The sequence below is a fragment of the Elephas maximus genome, chromosome 17 (genome assembly GCF_024166365.1).
Source record: "Elephas maximus indicus isolate mEleMax1 chromosome 17, mEleMax1 primary haplotype, whole genome shotgun sequence".
Taxonomy (NCBI): Eukaryota; Metazoa; Chordata; class Mammalia; order Proboscidea; family Elephantidae; genus Elephas; species Elephas maximus.
Window position 1 is genome coordinate 64,762,252 of NC_064835.1, and position 17,662 is coordinate 64,779,913.

At 38.4% G+C, this 17,662-nt stretch overlaps 1 protein-coding gene across 2 annotated transcripts in view; it reads right to left on the reverse strand.

The window, feature by feature from the left end:
- Positions 1-17,662, reverse strand: part of ZNF638 (zinc finger protein 638) — a 91,376-nt gene that overhangs the window by 61,033 nt on the left and 12,681 nt on the right. For both annotated transcript variants that reach the window (XM_049856339.1, XM_049856338.1), the window contains exon 2: positions 3,851-5,369. In XM_049856339.1, the coding sequence (XP_049712296.1) occupies positions 3,851-5,167 (1,317 nt within the window). In that variant the 5' untranslated portion in view covers positions 5,168-5,369. The remainder of the gene's footprint in view (positions 1-3,850; positions 5,370-17,662) is intronic.

Genomic DNA, 17,662 nt, shown 5'->3' on the forward strand with positions numbered 1-17,662 from the left:
CCGAACTATTTCATTAAGCCATGAAACTAACTGTGGACTGCAAAAAGGAAATGTTTACATATCCTGCTCAGTGATACAAATAAAAAGCCAGAAGAGACTGGCAGTTAAGATTCCCTAGTAGGCTAAACACCGGTCTTTGTTATTAACTGGATACTGTTTACATCAAACAGACACACTGGCAGGTAGTGCACTGGGTGTGATTTATTTGGACCATAAAATGTTTTATTTGAATAAATTGCCAACTCTTAAAAACACAGAGATTTTGCCCTCAAATCCAGGTTTCCAGCTTTTCTTGAAAGAAACAAGATACTGGACATGCATACTACCTAGCATCTATCAGCTGAAGCTGGTAGCTGCCTTCTTTATTTTAGGCATACTGTCTTTAGTTCAACACAGATATACACATACCCACTTCCTACTGTCTTAAAAGACCCACCTCACTCAATGACATTACTGTTTCAACTCAGTAAATTTGTCTATGTCATCTCAATTTCTAGACTCTGTCTAGTTAACAGCATCCAGATTTGATCAGGATCCACAGTAGCACTGCCTATTCAGAGAAAAAGTGCTAATTACATACTATGCAGGAATTACTGCAATGGCTATAGACTTGAGTGGATCCAGAATGAAACTGAAAATACCTACCACCCATATCAGAGCTCCAACTACCTCAAAAATCTTTTACATTGGTCAGTATTTTCTCAAACTGAATTATTTCTATCAGTCAGAAAAATATCATTTCTAAACCAAGGACAGGTTATATGAGCATTTATTTCCGCCTCCTCCGAAGTCTGAACCCCAGTTTGGAAAAGAAATTTATTTCACTTTCTATTGTTGCCTTCTCAAAGTACATCACCTTCAGGCTATAGTTTTAAAGATTGCGAGGTAGGGGACAAACATTTGTCAGCTGTTACTTAGCAGGAAAAAATTTACAATTACTAATTTACATTTATTGACTACATATTTATAATGTCATATATTTGCATTCTTACAAGGCAGCAAAAATGTATCACAGAAACGAGAGAGGTCATTTGTACCATTAAAGTCCATGTTTGTAAAATCCTATCATCTGGCCATCCGTTAGTGAAGAAAGAATTCGTTACTCTGATCATCCGTTTCGTTGTGCTGTTCAGACTGTTAAAAGGTTGTTTTTAATGCAATCTCTACGAGCTCTAAAGGAGCCTTGGTGGCATAACGGTTAAGTGCTTGACTGCTAACCCAAAGCTTGGCTGTTCAAACCCACCCAGCAGCTCTGCGGGAGACAGACCTGGTGATCTGTTTCCATAATGATTACAGCCAAAAAAACCTGCCAGGGCAGATTTACTCCATCACATGCGGTTGTTATGAGGAGGAATCGACTCCACCACATCCAACAGTACCAGTGAGCTCTAATGAGTGATCACTAAATGCTTTCTATTCCTCTCAAATTTTTACTGTTACCATATTAATGCCAGCTTTCACCACCTCACACTTGAATAACTAGAGAAGCTTCTTAATTAGGCATCCTACCCTACTTGTTCTCATCTCTATTCACCCTGCACACTTCAGCCAGATTTCTCTCTTAAAATCTACTTTTTAACATGTCACTTCACATATCAAGAAACTTAATTAGCTTCCTAATGCCTCTCACCTCAAGTTTAACCTCCTCAGGCTAGCTTTTCAAGGTCTTCATACGTATCTAATATGATCATCATTCCATTCCAATGCAACCTGTCATTTCTCAGAACTTTTGCCTATCTGCACACTGTTGCTCCTATCTGGAATGTCATCCCTTTGTTCCTAGGCATATCTAAAGCCTACTTCATCACTCAAGACCTACCTTCAACCTATTCCGTAAAGACTTCACTCCCCAATAATTCCAGTTCAGAAAGACTTAGTCATTGTCAATTATAGTCTTAGCTATCTAGGCTATAAAAGCCCTGTGATACCAGAAAGCATATTTACACTTTTTTGAAATCACATACTGCTAGATATACAGTAAATGTTAATAAATTAACAATGCTGGCCTCAACTGCTATAAGCCTGAAATTGAGACAGAAATATTAAGTATCTCTCCCACACCACACTCAGACAAGTAGAATACAATCACTGAACCATTTGTTGCCCTCTAATGTTTAACTCTTTAGATGTATAATTTCTCCCCTCAATGAGACTGTATAAACTGCTTAAGAAAAAGGACAAAATTTTATATAGTTCATTTCTGCCTAGCATCTAATATAAACCAAATCCACCACCATTGAGTCTATTCTGACTCATAGCCACCCTACAGGACAGTGTAGAACTGCCCCATAGGATTTCTAAGGCTGTCATCTTTATAGAAGCAAACTGCCACATCTTTCTCCTGCAGAGTGGCTGGTGGGTTCAAACCAACAACCTTTCAGTTAGCAGCCAAGTGCAGGGCTCCTAGCATCTAACACAGTCGTGTACAAAACTGGTAATCGTTAAATATTTACTCAGTAAATGCATACCTTCTACTGCACAAAATAAAAATTAAATCTTTATTTTTATATTTATTTTTACTATGTGATTCACCATGATTAATTAAAAGTTCTAAATAACTGGAGAAATTGTGGTGTGCTCCATCACAAGAATACAGAAATCCTAATACTTTATTCAGTACATAGGCCAGAGCTACTTATAGATTAAGTCTTCTGAATTATTGAGATTTTTTAAGGTAAAGGCTTTGCTATCCCTTTTAGTGGGGATAAGGCAATTACTCCCTTTACTTGAACTCAGCAAATTTGGCTAGAATGAGTATTGCTGACAAACAGCAAGGCTGTTTTCCTTGGCCAGAGTTAACCTTAAGACATCTTGTTGGCTGAAGCCCTGTGGGTGGGTACAGAAAAACAATAAAAGGACAGCAATGGAAGAAGAAAAAACAGTAAGAGGCTTATCACCTACAGATTTGTGTACTGAAGTACATAACCAATGCTATGGCCTTGAACCAATGCTTGTTCCTTTGGAAAGTACGGTCCCTCCTGACCCTTTATAATTTAATGTCAGGAGGCATATTTACACATTAGTATACACATATATAAATATACCTCAGTAATTAGAAACAATGGCTTCTGAACATATATAAGTAAATAAAACTTACTTGGAAATTCCTACTTAAATCCACCAATTATTACTATCAAACAGTATACTGTATTCTACATTCTTCAACATCTTTGCAAAATACTAACTTCTATCTATATGATCATGAAGGTAGAGTTTATTTTTTGAAGATGTTTCTCTCAAAATTTCCATCCTTTTATACTTTATTCCTGCTCATGAGTGGTCCTCAAATAGTTCACTCACATTGACTCAAATTTTCCTATGGGTTTAGGAAGCTTCTTCTCATGAGATACTGAAGTCTCTAGATGGTACAGTCAGAAAATATATAAATCCACATTAACTGTTGTTAGCCCAAGATAGGCAGATACATGCAAGGCTATACAATACAGTGTCCCTTAAAAGCGTGCAGAACAAATGTGTTATGTCGACATTTTATATTTTCACACTAACAGAGAAGTAATCCTTATTTAGATAAAGGTGATTCAGGTGACACTGTCATAAATACGAAGCTTATGTTGTATAAGTATTTTCTGGAATTCACCATAACTAATTAAAAGTTCAAAATAAATTGGCAAATTATGTGCTATGCCCAGTAACAGGAATTCAGAAAACCTAACACTCCATTCAGTACTTAAGCCAGAGTTACTTACAGAGTACCACTAAGTGTTGATGTTGAAGTAAAAATTAATTCTTCCATTTCCATAATGCTTAGTTAACACAGGATACATATCAGAATTTAGAGGGAACTTTAGGCGCTGAGTATCATTATACAGTGATCTTTAAAAACACTCACCTTCAAATGACTACATTCTACGTTACACAGAGAACACAAATGTGGAAATATTCTTGGAGATGCTGCATAATAATCATTCATCATAGAAGGAGTTGGAAGTCTCTTCATCTTCTGGGCATCAGCATGTGAAAACTTTGGTAGCCATGATGCTTTCACAATCCCAAAGGGAGACTGAATGGGAGCGTCATCCTCTGACTGGTAATTCTTTTTACTTCCTCCTGATCCGACGTGTACATTAGATGAATTAATCACAGGTTCATGGGGGATCCGCTCTTGTTGGCTTACAGTTGAAATTAATTCAGAAGAAAAAGGTTGCTGGTTCATAGATGGAGTAATGAGAGACTGACTCGTTGACTGGCTACCTGTTTGGCTAATGCGTTGGCTCACGGATTTTACAGGTTCTAGGACTGACTGTCCTCCTGAAATGTGTAAGCCTGACATCTTGGTTCCACTTTCAACTGGGAAATAAGACTGATTACTGGAGGACTCACTGGGGAAGTCCATCTGTCTGAACACATCTTCAACAGGAAACACAGAATTACACATCATATTTGAAGCAGGAACAGATGCAGAAATGCTCTGCTGCGACCGAAATTCATTCTCGACCTCATCAGTTGGAATTTCGGGGTCATAAATACGTACTTCAAGTGGATCTTCTGTGTAGCCGTATTTGCTCGCATGCCCATAATCAATCACATTACTTGAAACTGCCTCACTACCAAGTGTTTCTTTACCTCTGCTCTGAGAAGGTAAATTAGGTAATCGGCGCCCCATTTTCCGCATTCTTATATCCCTCAAAATTAATGGCATATTTTCAGGAGTTAGCTGTTCATCAGGATAGCGACTGAGTTCTTCTAAATCTTCATTAGATAATCCAAAACTTGCTAAGATACTTGAGGCACTCTCTTTTGTATATCGACTCTGTACTTTAGGACTCTGCTCTGTAGCCTGTGCTAAAGAACTCTGTTTCATTCCTACTGATGCAGATATATGAGTCTCATCATCCCACCGGCTACCATGAGGCTTCCCCTTCTTTTGCTGTGCTTCATGAAAATCCAATTTTTCTTTGGTCAATCTTGGATCAGTTCGGTGTTGAGTTACCTGAACATTCATTCTCTGTGGTCCCATGTTCTGATAAGATTCATGACCAGCAAATCTGTGTGGAATTCCACGGGCTCTTCCTGCTGTGTAATATCTTGGAAGACCCATAGATCCAGGTCTCATAAATGGTCCTGGAGGCCTCATCCCAGAAGGGTTAGGTGCTCGTGGCCTCTGAAGTGGAAAGTTTCCTCGAGGATTAAACCTGGGTCTCGACATGGCTATTTTCAAGAAAGCCTGATTTAATAAAGTATAAGGTGGTGTTGAACCATGTGAGGCAACGGCATTCAGCTGCTGAAGCGCCAACTGAGTCTTAATCTGAGCAAAGTGCAAAGGAGATGGGCCCAACAGAAGTGGGTTTGCAATGCCCAGGTTCAAGGAATTCACAAGTGGTGCGAAATTTTCCAAGAATAACACAAAGCTGAAAGTTAAAACACAAACATTAGATCATTTTAACTCAAACTACTTCATGAAGTGGGTTCTACAGGCAGTGTAAAACATTTTGAAATAAAGCCAAGAAACCCATTCTGCATTTCACATATTTTAGAGTAAGGGCTTATGAGGATTTAAAACTTCCCCCAAACTTTTTCTTCTATTCTTTCCTGAATCCAAAACACACACCTCAAACTTCAAGGCAGACTTCATGTATGTTACGGTGTGCTGGATGCTGTCCTAGGTGCTGAGCGCTAATTATAATTTCTTTTAAATAATCTTGAAAAAAATCAGGAATTTATTTCACACTTTAATAGTGAAAGAAAAAATGAAGACATTTAAATACTTAGAAATGAATATACATTTAATGTCATCAAACCTGCAAACAATGAAAATAGGAACTGTAAACCTCAAGTTTTATAAGACTCATTTCTCTAAGATACCTTCTTCCCTATAATCAGCCTTTACATCTAGTAATTTTCACAATGCAATTAAACTATGCTTTGGTTTGTTATTAAAAGCTGTTTCTCCTACGGTTAAAAACATGTTGCCAATAACTCAACTACACAATTTGACAAAGCAGTATACATAACAGAATTGGTTTTAACATACAACATAATATGTAACGAAACTAGTCACGCTACTCTTAGACGCTACTCTTAGACTCTCTCCGTAGTGAGAGAACAAATATATACTGATAGAGTAACAATGGCTAACTTTACTGAGCATTGTCCAGACACTGAATGCTATTCTAAGCACTTTACATGGATTGATTGATTCATTTAATTCTCACAACCCTCTGAGACACGGTCAGTTTTACAGAGGAAGACACTAAGGCACAGAAAGTTAAGTAATATTCCTTAGGTTACACAGTTAATAAATGGCTGGGTCAGGATTTTCAGTTGAAGTAATTTGGCCCCCAAAGCCAAGCTTGCTTTTAACCACTAATAGATGTGAGCAAGAATATCTTGCAGTTCTCAAACACTCGAACAGTTAAAACTGGTTGTTGCCCAGCCTATCAGAGCGCAACACTATCCACCCCGACTTACTTCCCCTCCCAGAGAAATACTCCTTTAACTATCGTTCAGGACCAAGGTCAGCAGTCACATTACTTGTCTTCATGCTCCCAGTTAATAAAAAAAAAAAAAGTATAGATTATACCTGTATTTCCTATCAAAGTGCCCCGTTGGCCAGTGGTTACAGAGTGCTTGGTTGCTAACAAAAAAGGTCAGTGGTTTGAGCCCACCAGCTGCTCCGAGGGAGAAAAATGTGGCAGTCTGTTTCCATAAAGATCACAGCCTTGGGGCAGTTCTACCCTGTGCTATAATGTAACTATGAGTAGAAATCAACCTGACACCAGTGGGTTTTGGTTATACTTCCCATCAGGTCCCTACTTTCACACCTGATAGAAATGCAGAGTGGGAAATGTGAGATCTTGAGACATCTATGCCTGCTATGGAAAACCCACACTATGGATACTACTTGATAATAACTATCCAGTCCAAGCAACAATTTCACCTGTAACTCTACTATGTAAAGTGAAACCTATAAGAGCTGGAACTCAATGGGACTGCCTTGTTTTCCTGGGTCTGGTAAGTTTTCCGCCTTTGACAGGGTGCAGTCTGCCACTTTTCTATCACTTGTTTTGGTGGAAAATATTTGTGTTTTTCTTCTCTGACAGGTTTCTGGCTCTTGCAGCTTTACTGAACTTTTTTCTTTACTTACACATTATGTACATAAGTAAAATGTTAATCTGGCTGAGAAATGGGCTTTATCTGGTTAACACTCTCCCTTCCAACCATCTTGCATGTTGCCACTAGATTTAATCTTTGCAAAAGAACATTTTTACCATATCACTTCTCTGTTTAAAAATCTAGAGTATCTCATTCCCTTTTCTTCTTAGCTTTACTTTCAGGTCCAATCAAATTTAGTCAATCTCCATCTTGCTAATTTTGGATTTAATTTTAATTATCTTATTTCCCAAGTATATGATCCCACTCTTCCTCAAAAGACCCCCAAATATGTTAAGCCACTTGAACGATCATATCAAAAATCCTCATTTTCCCCACAGATTATTCATTTTCAAATTAGAATGAAACACAAAAACAAAAATTACACAGCAGCAGACACAATCTTACTGTACAATGATACTCAAATTCTCTGTAAATAATATTCATTTATAACAAACTCCAGGTTTTGTAAACAATCCTAACTCATGTGAAACTGTGCCTACCTTCTACATAATAAAAATACCTCCAAAAACAACTTTCTTTAACCAAAATCCTTAAACAAATACAATCCTTTCTTAAGCAAGCAATTTGTCAAAGTTACTGAAACTCTTTCTGCACCATTTTCCCCATTTGGTGAAGACTGCTCTCCCGACTTCAGGTGCACGAGCTCCTCCAGATACTGTCTCTCTTCCATAATAAAACAGAAAAGGTACAGATTTCAATCCCAACCCAAACCTATTGCTGTTGAGTCGATTCTGACTCATAGCGATTACTACGTGCAACTGTGAACAAGTATCAGTTTAAAGCATATACATTTTAAATTTTAAAGGAAAGATCTATGTATTTCCTAACGTGCCTAGCACTGCAGAGCAGTTCTTCACAAACTGTATTCTGCAGAATACTAATGTTCTGTTTTAAGACTGTGTAAGTCTTTGCCAAGAGTTCCCTTGTCAAGGAAGTTTGAAAAGCAATGCACATGCCACCGTTTCTTAGAGGTGCACAATTTCTGTTAGCACATTAAAGGCTCTAAAAGCCCTGTTGTTTACCAAAAACCTATTTTCACTTTACATTTCCCAAAGCTGAGTTTTCCTTCACGCATCTCTCCAGGGTTGACGCTGGTAAAGCACAAACGATGGACAATCAGATCAGTAACTTGCCTTATACTGTGGAAGCAGAGTCCTAAGCCCCTCCTCCTCCCATTCCCCCTCAACCTTTTAGTTGCTAGATCATGGGGTGGTGGTGATGGGGTGGTCTGAGGGAAGGACTGAAAGAGTAGGGGAAACACTGGTGTACCCTTGGGACAGTCATTATTTATTAATCAGGGCAGAATTACCTCCTGAAATTTTCCCTTTACATGCCTCTGCAATTAACAGGGTATGCAGAGACTCAAAATTGGTTGAATAAACTGTGGTATACCCATACTGCATAGCTGTAAAAAGGAATGAGGAAAATACTATTATACAACCTTGGTAGGATATACCCTAAGGACAAGAACTAAGGGGAAAAACCTTAAACTGATTTCAGTAATCATAGTATTGAATGTTGATATTCTGAGATTGTTGTGGGTGAATTATGTGTTAAAGTGAACACAATTATATTGGTAAAACTATCTCTCATGGGAAATGGGAGATACAAATTTTAAGATCAATAAGGTAACACTCTATGGACTCATGACATGTTTAATCTTAATAATATTTAAGTGTGAAAAGGACTAGAAAATACTAAGGCAGTACCTTATTGCTAAGACTAGGATTCCTAAATACCATTTCCTACTAATAGAAATGAGGACTCCCTGGGAAAATAGCTTATTCCACGTACGGAACAGAGAATGTTTTAAGATTAACCTGCGACACTTTGTACACAGCAAGGACGCTACCAAAAGCCACTGAAGTCATATTAAAAGAACTTGGGACCCAACTTAGAGACTCTCACTGGCCAAAATCACAACAATCCGAGCATCGACAAGCTAACTGCTATGGGTTGAAACATATCAAAACATCTAAACACACGAGTTAATTAATATTAAAAAAAAAAATTCATTTGTCGCCCTTATAGGATATGAGGAAATCACTCATTATTTTGAAAACTGGTTAAAAAATAAAGGGAAAAAAACAAAAACACACTTTTTCTGCTTTTCCTTTAAAAACTATACTTCAGGGTAACTAAATAGTTGGCACAGGGAAGTTTCTCGTTATAGAAGTATTCCAGCTAATAAAGAAAGAATGACTAAATTAGAAAACTGTATTTTCCAAATAACAAATTATTGGATCTGTACAATCGTAATTAAAAGCTGTTAACACTGCAAAGAAAGACAACCGTATTTTTATGTGCTTCCTAATGGACATGCACTATGAAGTATTCTTGGGAAGCAAAAAGAACCTGAATCTGAATGTAATTAAACCTCTAGATGTAACTACCAGTTTAAAGGAAATAGGGGGAGAGGGGCTGTTAGAGAATCACGTTAAACAATACCACAGGGATGAAATCAACACTAGGCTTGTCTTGAAAAAGCTACACAACAAAACAACTGGTTTCTTCAACAACAACAAAAATATAAGGAGGCGGAGGGCGAGAGAAGGGATACCTATCAAGGGTTCTGAACCTGTGGATTTGTGGACTTTGGAAGGAACATCAACTCCTTGAAAAGTATACACAAATTTAGGTGGCTGGGGTGAAGGTGGGGAAACCCTGATGGTGTAGTGGTTAAGAGCTACAGCTGCTAACCAAAACGTCAGCAGTTCGAATCCACCAGGTGCTCCTTGGAAACCCTATGAGGCAGTTCTACTCTGTCTTTTAGGGTTGCTGTGAGTCAGAAACAACTTGACAGCAACAGGTTTGATTTTTTCTTGGGGGGGATGAGTGTTAAGTGTACTTGTGAGCATTTCCTGCACAAAAGATCCATAGCTTTCATCAGAACCACAAAGGAATTCATGGCCTATAAAAGGTTAAAAACCACAATGCTATGAATTTAAAGGACCAAAAAAAAAAAAAAAACCCCACTGCCGTCTAGTTAACTTCAACTCACAGCAACCACAGGACAGACTGGAACCGTCCCACAGGGTTTTCAAGGAGTGGCTGGTAGAAAGAAACAAACTGCCAACCTTTTGGTAAGCAGCCAAGCTCTTAACCACTGCACCAGAAATCTATTAAATTCTCAGTATACTCAATGTATGGATCTTGATTTGAACAAACTATCTTAAAAAATGAGGTAAATGAGAAATTTTAACAACTCACTATTTGATATTCAGGCATTATTAATGTAGGTTTGAAAATGGTACTGTTTTTAGAGACACCTTTTGGAAATGCATACTAAAATATTTATGATAAAACGATATGCCTGCATTATGCTTCGAAATAATCAAAAGGGATGGAGATCAACAATATTGTCATGAGCTGATAACTACAGAAGTTAGGTGATAGGTACTGGGGTTTCACTATCATATTGGTATGTCTGAAATTTACCATTACAAACAGAAAAAAAATAGCACACAAGTCTTTCAGAAATCTAAAGATCACTTTACTTAAATAAAGCAATGTTCCAAGGTAACCTTGAAATTAACAAAAAAAGTCACTACAATGTTCCAACTCTCTAGAAGATGAGAAACCACCACTTAAAAAATGTAACTATATCCTTGATTTAATATCTTTATTTGAATTTATCTTGTAAATAAAATAATTCTGTTATCAATCATCTCTTGCACTCATTTTGGCTGCACAAACTTGTATAGTAGCCTCTAGTTGAAATTAGCTTTAATATTATATATATTAGGTTCTTTGGTTAACAAAAAACAAAATCAAATGTTGGCAGGGTAAAGGAAAAACATCCACAAGCATCACGGTACTGCAAATTCTTTTTTATTTTTTTTGGATCAATCTAGCAATAACAAAAGCTACACAAGTTTTAACGCTCTTGGTTCAATGAGTAGATGTTTGAGAATTTAGGGCAAGGAACTAAGCCTGGCATATTAGCTAGTTATTCTTAAATTATTAATTCAAACTTATCACTGCTCTTTGCTAAGACATAAATATACAAAGAGAAACCGAAGTATCTTTTACCATTCAGTTACCTGACTGGTAGACAGAAAAGCATGTGGATTATGCTAGTATTGGAAAAATGAATATATGAAATGACACTTACAAAAAAGCATATCGTGGGCCATGACTGCAACTGTCTTAGTCTTAAAATCCATCTATGTATGTATGAACACTAACAAATATCAACAACAAATTTATAGCAATAAAAAGCTTACTGTTCACTAGACTTTTTTCTACAAAAATTGCTTATACAGGAAAAAAAGAGACAAAATATGGGTTTTAAAACAGACTCCAAAGTAATGAGCTTACTTGAAAAAAAAGCTAGAAAGTACTTTCCTGCTTCAATATTGTATTTTAGAAATACTTCCATTCATCAATTCCTTTAACAATTGACTATTACAGCTTTGTTTATACTCTTGTATTCCCTACTTCCTTTTTTATTGCCAAATTTCACTATTGGCATTTAAGGGCTACTTCGTTTTAATAGATCTTTTATTCCTTGATTTTCACCAGCCACTCTGCAGGAGAAAGATGTGGTAGTTTCCTTCCGTAAAGTTTACAGTCTTGGAAACCCCATATGACAGTTCTACTCTGTCCCACTGGGTCGCTACGAGTCATAACCAACTTGATGGCAACAGGGTTTTGGTTTATTCCTGATTTTATTTCTTCAATCATTTTACTGTATATTTAAACTACGTTAACTATAGGAGTATACAAACAGATTAAAAAACGGGTAACTGCTAATGCCAATCTGAGGGGGATTCAAAAATATCGCTCAAAATACGAAACTACAGTAATGTTTTAACTATAAGTTATTTTTAATTAACTACCATTATGGAGAAAAAATAAAATGCTAGTTAATGATGAAATACCCATACAAAAGTATTACATATGTATGTAAGTAAACAGAACTACATATGTATATAGTATTATCCTGGTGGCGTAGTGCTTAAGTGCTATGGCTGCTAACCAAAGGGTTGGCAGTTCGAATCTGCCACATGCTCCTTGGAAACTGTATGGGGCAGTTCTACTCTGTCCTATAGGGTCGCTATTAGTTGGAATCGACTCGAGAGCACTGGGTTTGGTTTCTTGGTTATGGTATTACCATCACCTGTGTCTAAAGTCAAGCAGGCTCAAAAGGGCCACATAAACCAGAGGCTCCATCAGCCTGATACCAGAAGAACTAGATGGTGCCCAGCTACCACCAATGACTGCCCTGACAGGGAGCACAACAGAGTGTCCCTGATGGAGCAAGAGAAAAGTGTGGTGCAGAACTGAAATTCACGTGAAAAGACCACACTTAATGGTCTGAGACTAGAGGAGTCCTCGAAGACATGGCCCCAGACTCTGTTAACCCAAACCTAAAACCATTCCCAAAGCCAACTCTTCAGACAAAGATTAGACTAGACTATAAAACATAAAATAATATCCCTGAAGAATGTGCTTCTTTCTTAGTTCAAACAGCTACACAAGACTAAACGGGCAGCTCCTGTCCAGAGGCAGGATGAGAAAGCAGAAAGGCACAGGAGCTGGTTGGATGCACATGGAACACGTGGGGTAGAAAGGGAGAATGTGCTGTCACATTACAGGGACTGCAACTAGTGGCACATAACAGTATGTGTATGAATTTTTGTACGAGAAATTAACCTGAGCTGTAAACTTTCACCTAAAGCACAATTAAAAAAAAAACAAAGTCAAGCAGGCTTCTAATCCTAAACCAGGAAATTTGACAGTGCTCCAGGTTCTCCAAATCTGCTATTAGAATATAAAGACCAAGGGGTTTCACCAAGGATGACATTCACTGATTTGCCGATAATCTGAAAATATTGCTAATATCATAGGATTCATATAATCATCAAGGTAAAAACCAATAGCCAGAAACTTACAACAAATGCTTAATACAGTAAATACAGTGAAACCTGTGACAGCCAGAACTCAACAGGGCTGCCTTGTTTTAAGGGTCTCAAGTTTTCTGCTTTTGACAGGGTGCAGTTTTGCCACTTTTCTATTGTTCTCTAGTACTAGAAAATATTTTGCTTTTCCCTCTCTGGCAGGTTTTCCTTACACAAGTTCCAGCTTTCACAGGTTTTACTATATTACCCTTTATTATCCATAATCATTAAAGAATACGCCACTTTCTGGATAAGCGGTTTTCCTAAGTAAGCTTTTCATTTTTTTTCTCCCAGTCATGGAATACATAGCATCCATTGCCTTAGTGAGAAATACAGATTAGAATAAAAATCAGCCGAGGTTCTAAAATTTTTTTACAGGCCCAGAGCATACACCATAGTATTGGAATTAAAGGCTTCTAATGATTTTTTTTTTTTATGATTAGGGTCAGGAACCACAGAGAAAAGACATGAAAGCTCCTTCTGGGTTGGAGAAGAGCTTCCGAATTTCAATCAGAGGTTAAGTTGTTAGTACTGAAACCAGGAAGTGGAGTAATACCTCGGAAAAGTGATTTTGGGGAAAGAAGGGGAAGGGGAGAATAAATTCAAACTGAAAGAATCTAACTTTCATCTAGTCGTCAAAAAGGCTTATGATAGGGAGTTTCAGAACCTAGGACTTGAAGGCTAAACTTAGGTGGTTGTGCCAACTCACTCAATCGCCAACTGTCGGTTTGGCATACTGTAGTGGACTGGGTGTTGCTATGATGCTGAAAATTATGCTGCTGGTATTTCAAATACCAGCAGGGTCACCCATGATGGCAAGGTTTCAGCACAGATTCCCTACTGTCTTAGACTGGTTTCTCTTAGACAAGCAAAACAGTGAAACATGTATAAATACACACACACACATATATAAATATAAATATACAGAGAGACAGATTTATTTCAAGGAACTAGCTCAGGCAGTTGTGGAGGCTGGCCAGTTCCAAACAGGTCGCTCAGGCATCAGGCTAGAGGCTCCTCATGACTCACATGGTTGTAGGGGTGTGACGAACCCAAAATCGGCAGGTCCAACAGCAGGCTGCTGCCCCACTGCACCACAGGGGCTGGCGAATCCCAAAATCTGCAGGTCAGACAGCAGGCTGCTGGTTCACGTCCCAAGAACCAGAGTCAGAGAATGACGAGTCACATACAGGATTGAGAGCAGGCAAGCTTTGCCAGAACATTCCTATACATTGGATGCAGGCCACACCCCCATGGAAACCCCCCTATCAACTGACTGGCTGCTCCCATCAGATCATAAAATGGAGGATGATTACATAATATCTGCCAAGTCACTGAGAATCATGGCCTAGCCAAGGTGACAAATAACCTTAACCATGACACCTACTTAGACAGACTAGGAAAAAAGGCCTGGCGATCTACCTCAGAAAATTAGCCAGTGAAAACATACGGATCACAACAGAACACTGTTCATTATAGTGCTAAAAGATGAACCCCCTAGGTTGTAGGGCACTACACAATGGCTGCAACAATGGAATCAAACATGCCAATGCAATCATGAAGATGGTACAGGGCTGGGCAACACTTCATTTTGTTATACATAGGTCACCATGAGTCAGAGCCATCTCAAGAACAACTAACAACAAAAATGACAACTCCCTCTCCCCCTCTCACCTTTCCTTACCCAATTTTTAGCTTCTGGCTGTCCTACACTAGCATGTGCTTTTGCCTTTTGCTGCTATTACCATTTCTGTACACCTCGGCTTTGCTAAATATTGTTGTTGGTTTTTTAATTAAAAAGAACTATTTAACAGGCAATGTCACTAGTTTAGAAAGTTCCTTCTCACAAGTATGCAAATCCTGCAGGCTACTGTAGGGTGAGGGAAGGCGAGGACATATTCACTTGCTGTGGCCAATAATTTCTCAGAGGCTGTTTCTTTATTTCATAGGCCTTTTCCCCTTCTTTCTTTTCAATTGTGGTGGAAAGGGAAATTCAGAGTCATTCATTCATTTTTATTTTTGAGATCCCAATTTTTTATTTTTAAGATCCTACTATATGACTGATGCCTTCAAATTATGCTGTTGGCGAAGAATATTAATTATACCACGGACTGCCAGAAGAACAAACAAATCTTTTGTCTTGGAAGAAGTATAGCCAGAGTGCTCCTTGAAAGTGAGGGTGCCAAGACTTTGTCTCACATACTTTGGACATGTTATCAGAAGGGACCGGTCCCTGGAGAAGGACATCATGCTTGGTAAGGCAGGGGGTTAGCAAAAAAGATGGAAAACCCTCAAAACGATGGACTGACACAGTGGCTCCAACAATCGGCTCCAACATAGCAACAATTGTGAGGATGGTACAGGACTGGGGAGTGCTTCATGCTGTTGTATATACGAGTTGGAACCAATTCCACTGCACCTAACAACAACATTACATGATAGTCACTATTCTAGTTCCTGGAGTTTTAAAAATGGTTCCTACAGCCAAAGGCTTACAATCCAACAATAAAAAGAAAGTAAATCAACTGCAGTACAGTTTGTCAGTATCACAAAAATACTAAGGTATCAGAAAAAGGTTGCTGCAAGAGGTAACGGATGCTTTAGTTGAGTTGTATAGGATGAGCGCCTTCAAAGCTTTTTAGAGAACTGGGAAAATTGAGATTTCAGACGACAAGGTCCTATTAACATATGCTTACCAAATTTCAGAAAATTTGTAATTTTATGGGCAAAGTTTCTAAATAAAATAAACCCATTGCTATCGAGTCGATTCTAACCCTACAGGACAGAGGAGAACTGCCCCATAGGATTTTCAAGGAGCACCTGGGGAATTAGAACTGCCAACCTTTTGGTTAGCAGCTGAGGTCTTAACCACTGTCCCACCAGGACTCCTCTGAACAAAATGCTATAATAAAAAGAAACAGCTGCGCTGGAATGATAAAAAGCAAGTTATAAATAAGCTAATCTAATTAATGGCATATATCTGACAAAGCTATAAAGTTCTGGACCAAGACAAAGTATAGCTTCAGTTACATAAAATATCCACACTGTCTATTAACTATTTGATAAAATTATCTATGGAGATAGAAATATGTGATGGGAACCTATTTCCTTTATGGCAACTGCTATGTTAGCTACTGTTTTTACTGGCTTTTGGACTGGGTCCAAAAACTATCCATCCTTAATCTTCTGCCTCTCTCTACAGCAATTCTCTTAGCCACCAAGGTTTTTTAAAAAAGCTCTGTATTCTTCATTTCTAAATACTCATAAACTTCTATGTATTCCTGTCAATACCTCTCACGCATACATTCTTTTCTCCCTCACAACTACAGCCCTTTAAGCTTTCATCATCCTACACCACAGCTGGCCTCCATTCCAACTCATTCTGTCAGTGTCAGATTACCCCACTGCTGTAGAGTCGATTTTGACTCATAGTAACCCTGTAGGACAGAACAGAATTGCCCCATAGGGTTTCCAAGCAGCACCTGGTGGATTCAAACTGACAATCTTTCAGTTAGCAGCCGAGCTCTTATCCACTGCGTTACCAGGGCTCCTGTCAGATTAATATCCTTAAAACATTTCTTTCAGCATATCATTCTCTACATTAAAATCTTCACTTAACCACTGCCTAGAAGATACTGTCCGAATGCCTCAGCCTGGCATTTAGTATTTATAACCTAATCTCAATCTGGAAACCCTGGTGGCATAGTGGTTAAGTGCTACGGCTGCTAACCAAAAGGTCAGCAGTTCAAATCCACCAGGTGCTCCTTGGAAACTCTATGGGGCAGTTCTACACTGTCCTATAAGGTGACTGACTATAAGTCAGGATCTACTCAACAGCAACGGCTTTGGGTTTAATCTCAACCTACCCTTCACATCCTACTAGCTAGTAATACTTAACTCAAACCTTCTGCTAAAGCCAAATCAGTCTATTTGCTAGGTTAAGCACTTGGCTGCTAACTGAAAGGTTGGTGGTTTGAACCCATCCAGTGGCCCTGTGACAGAAAGGTCTGGGGATCTGCCTCCATAAAGATTACGGTCAAGAAACCTCTACGGGAGCAGTTCTACTCTATCACATGATGTCGCTGAGTCAAAACTGACCTGATGGCACCCAACAACAACCATTTCCATGGTGAACCCCATCAGTGCAGAGTCATACTACTCCATAGGGTGTTTAAGACTATGACCTTTGGGAAGCAGATTGCCAGGTCTGTCTTCTGAGGCACCTCTGGGTGGGTCTGAGCCACCAACCTTTCGGTTAGTATTTGAGTACTTAACCATTTGGTCTACCCAGGGGCTCCCTGAGTCGGAATCGACTTAACAGCAACTAACAACCACCACCATGTCCCACAAATCTTGCTTCCATACTTTCATTCATACCTCACCACCTAGATTACTCCTGTCTGAATCAAATCCACTTCTTGTGAAGTGCCAGCCTAGGAGAATCCTTCTGATCATCTCCTATGGCACACATTAAACTGACATAACTCAATGAAGTAATATACAGTCTTTCAAATTCATTTCTAAGCTGATACTTTGGTATTTGAAAAACTTTTTATTCAGTAATTCAATTCACTTAAATATTTAAAGAATATTTGCAATGTTAGGTTATTATTTCAGGGATATGA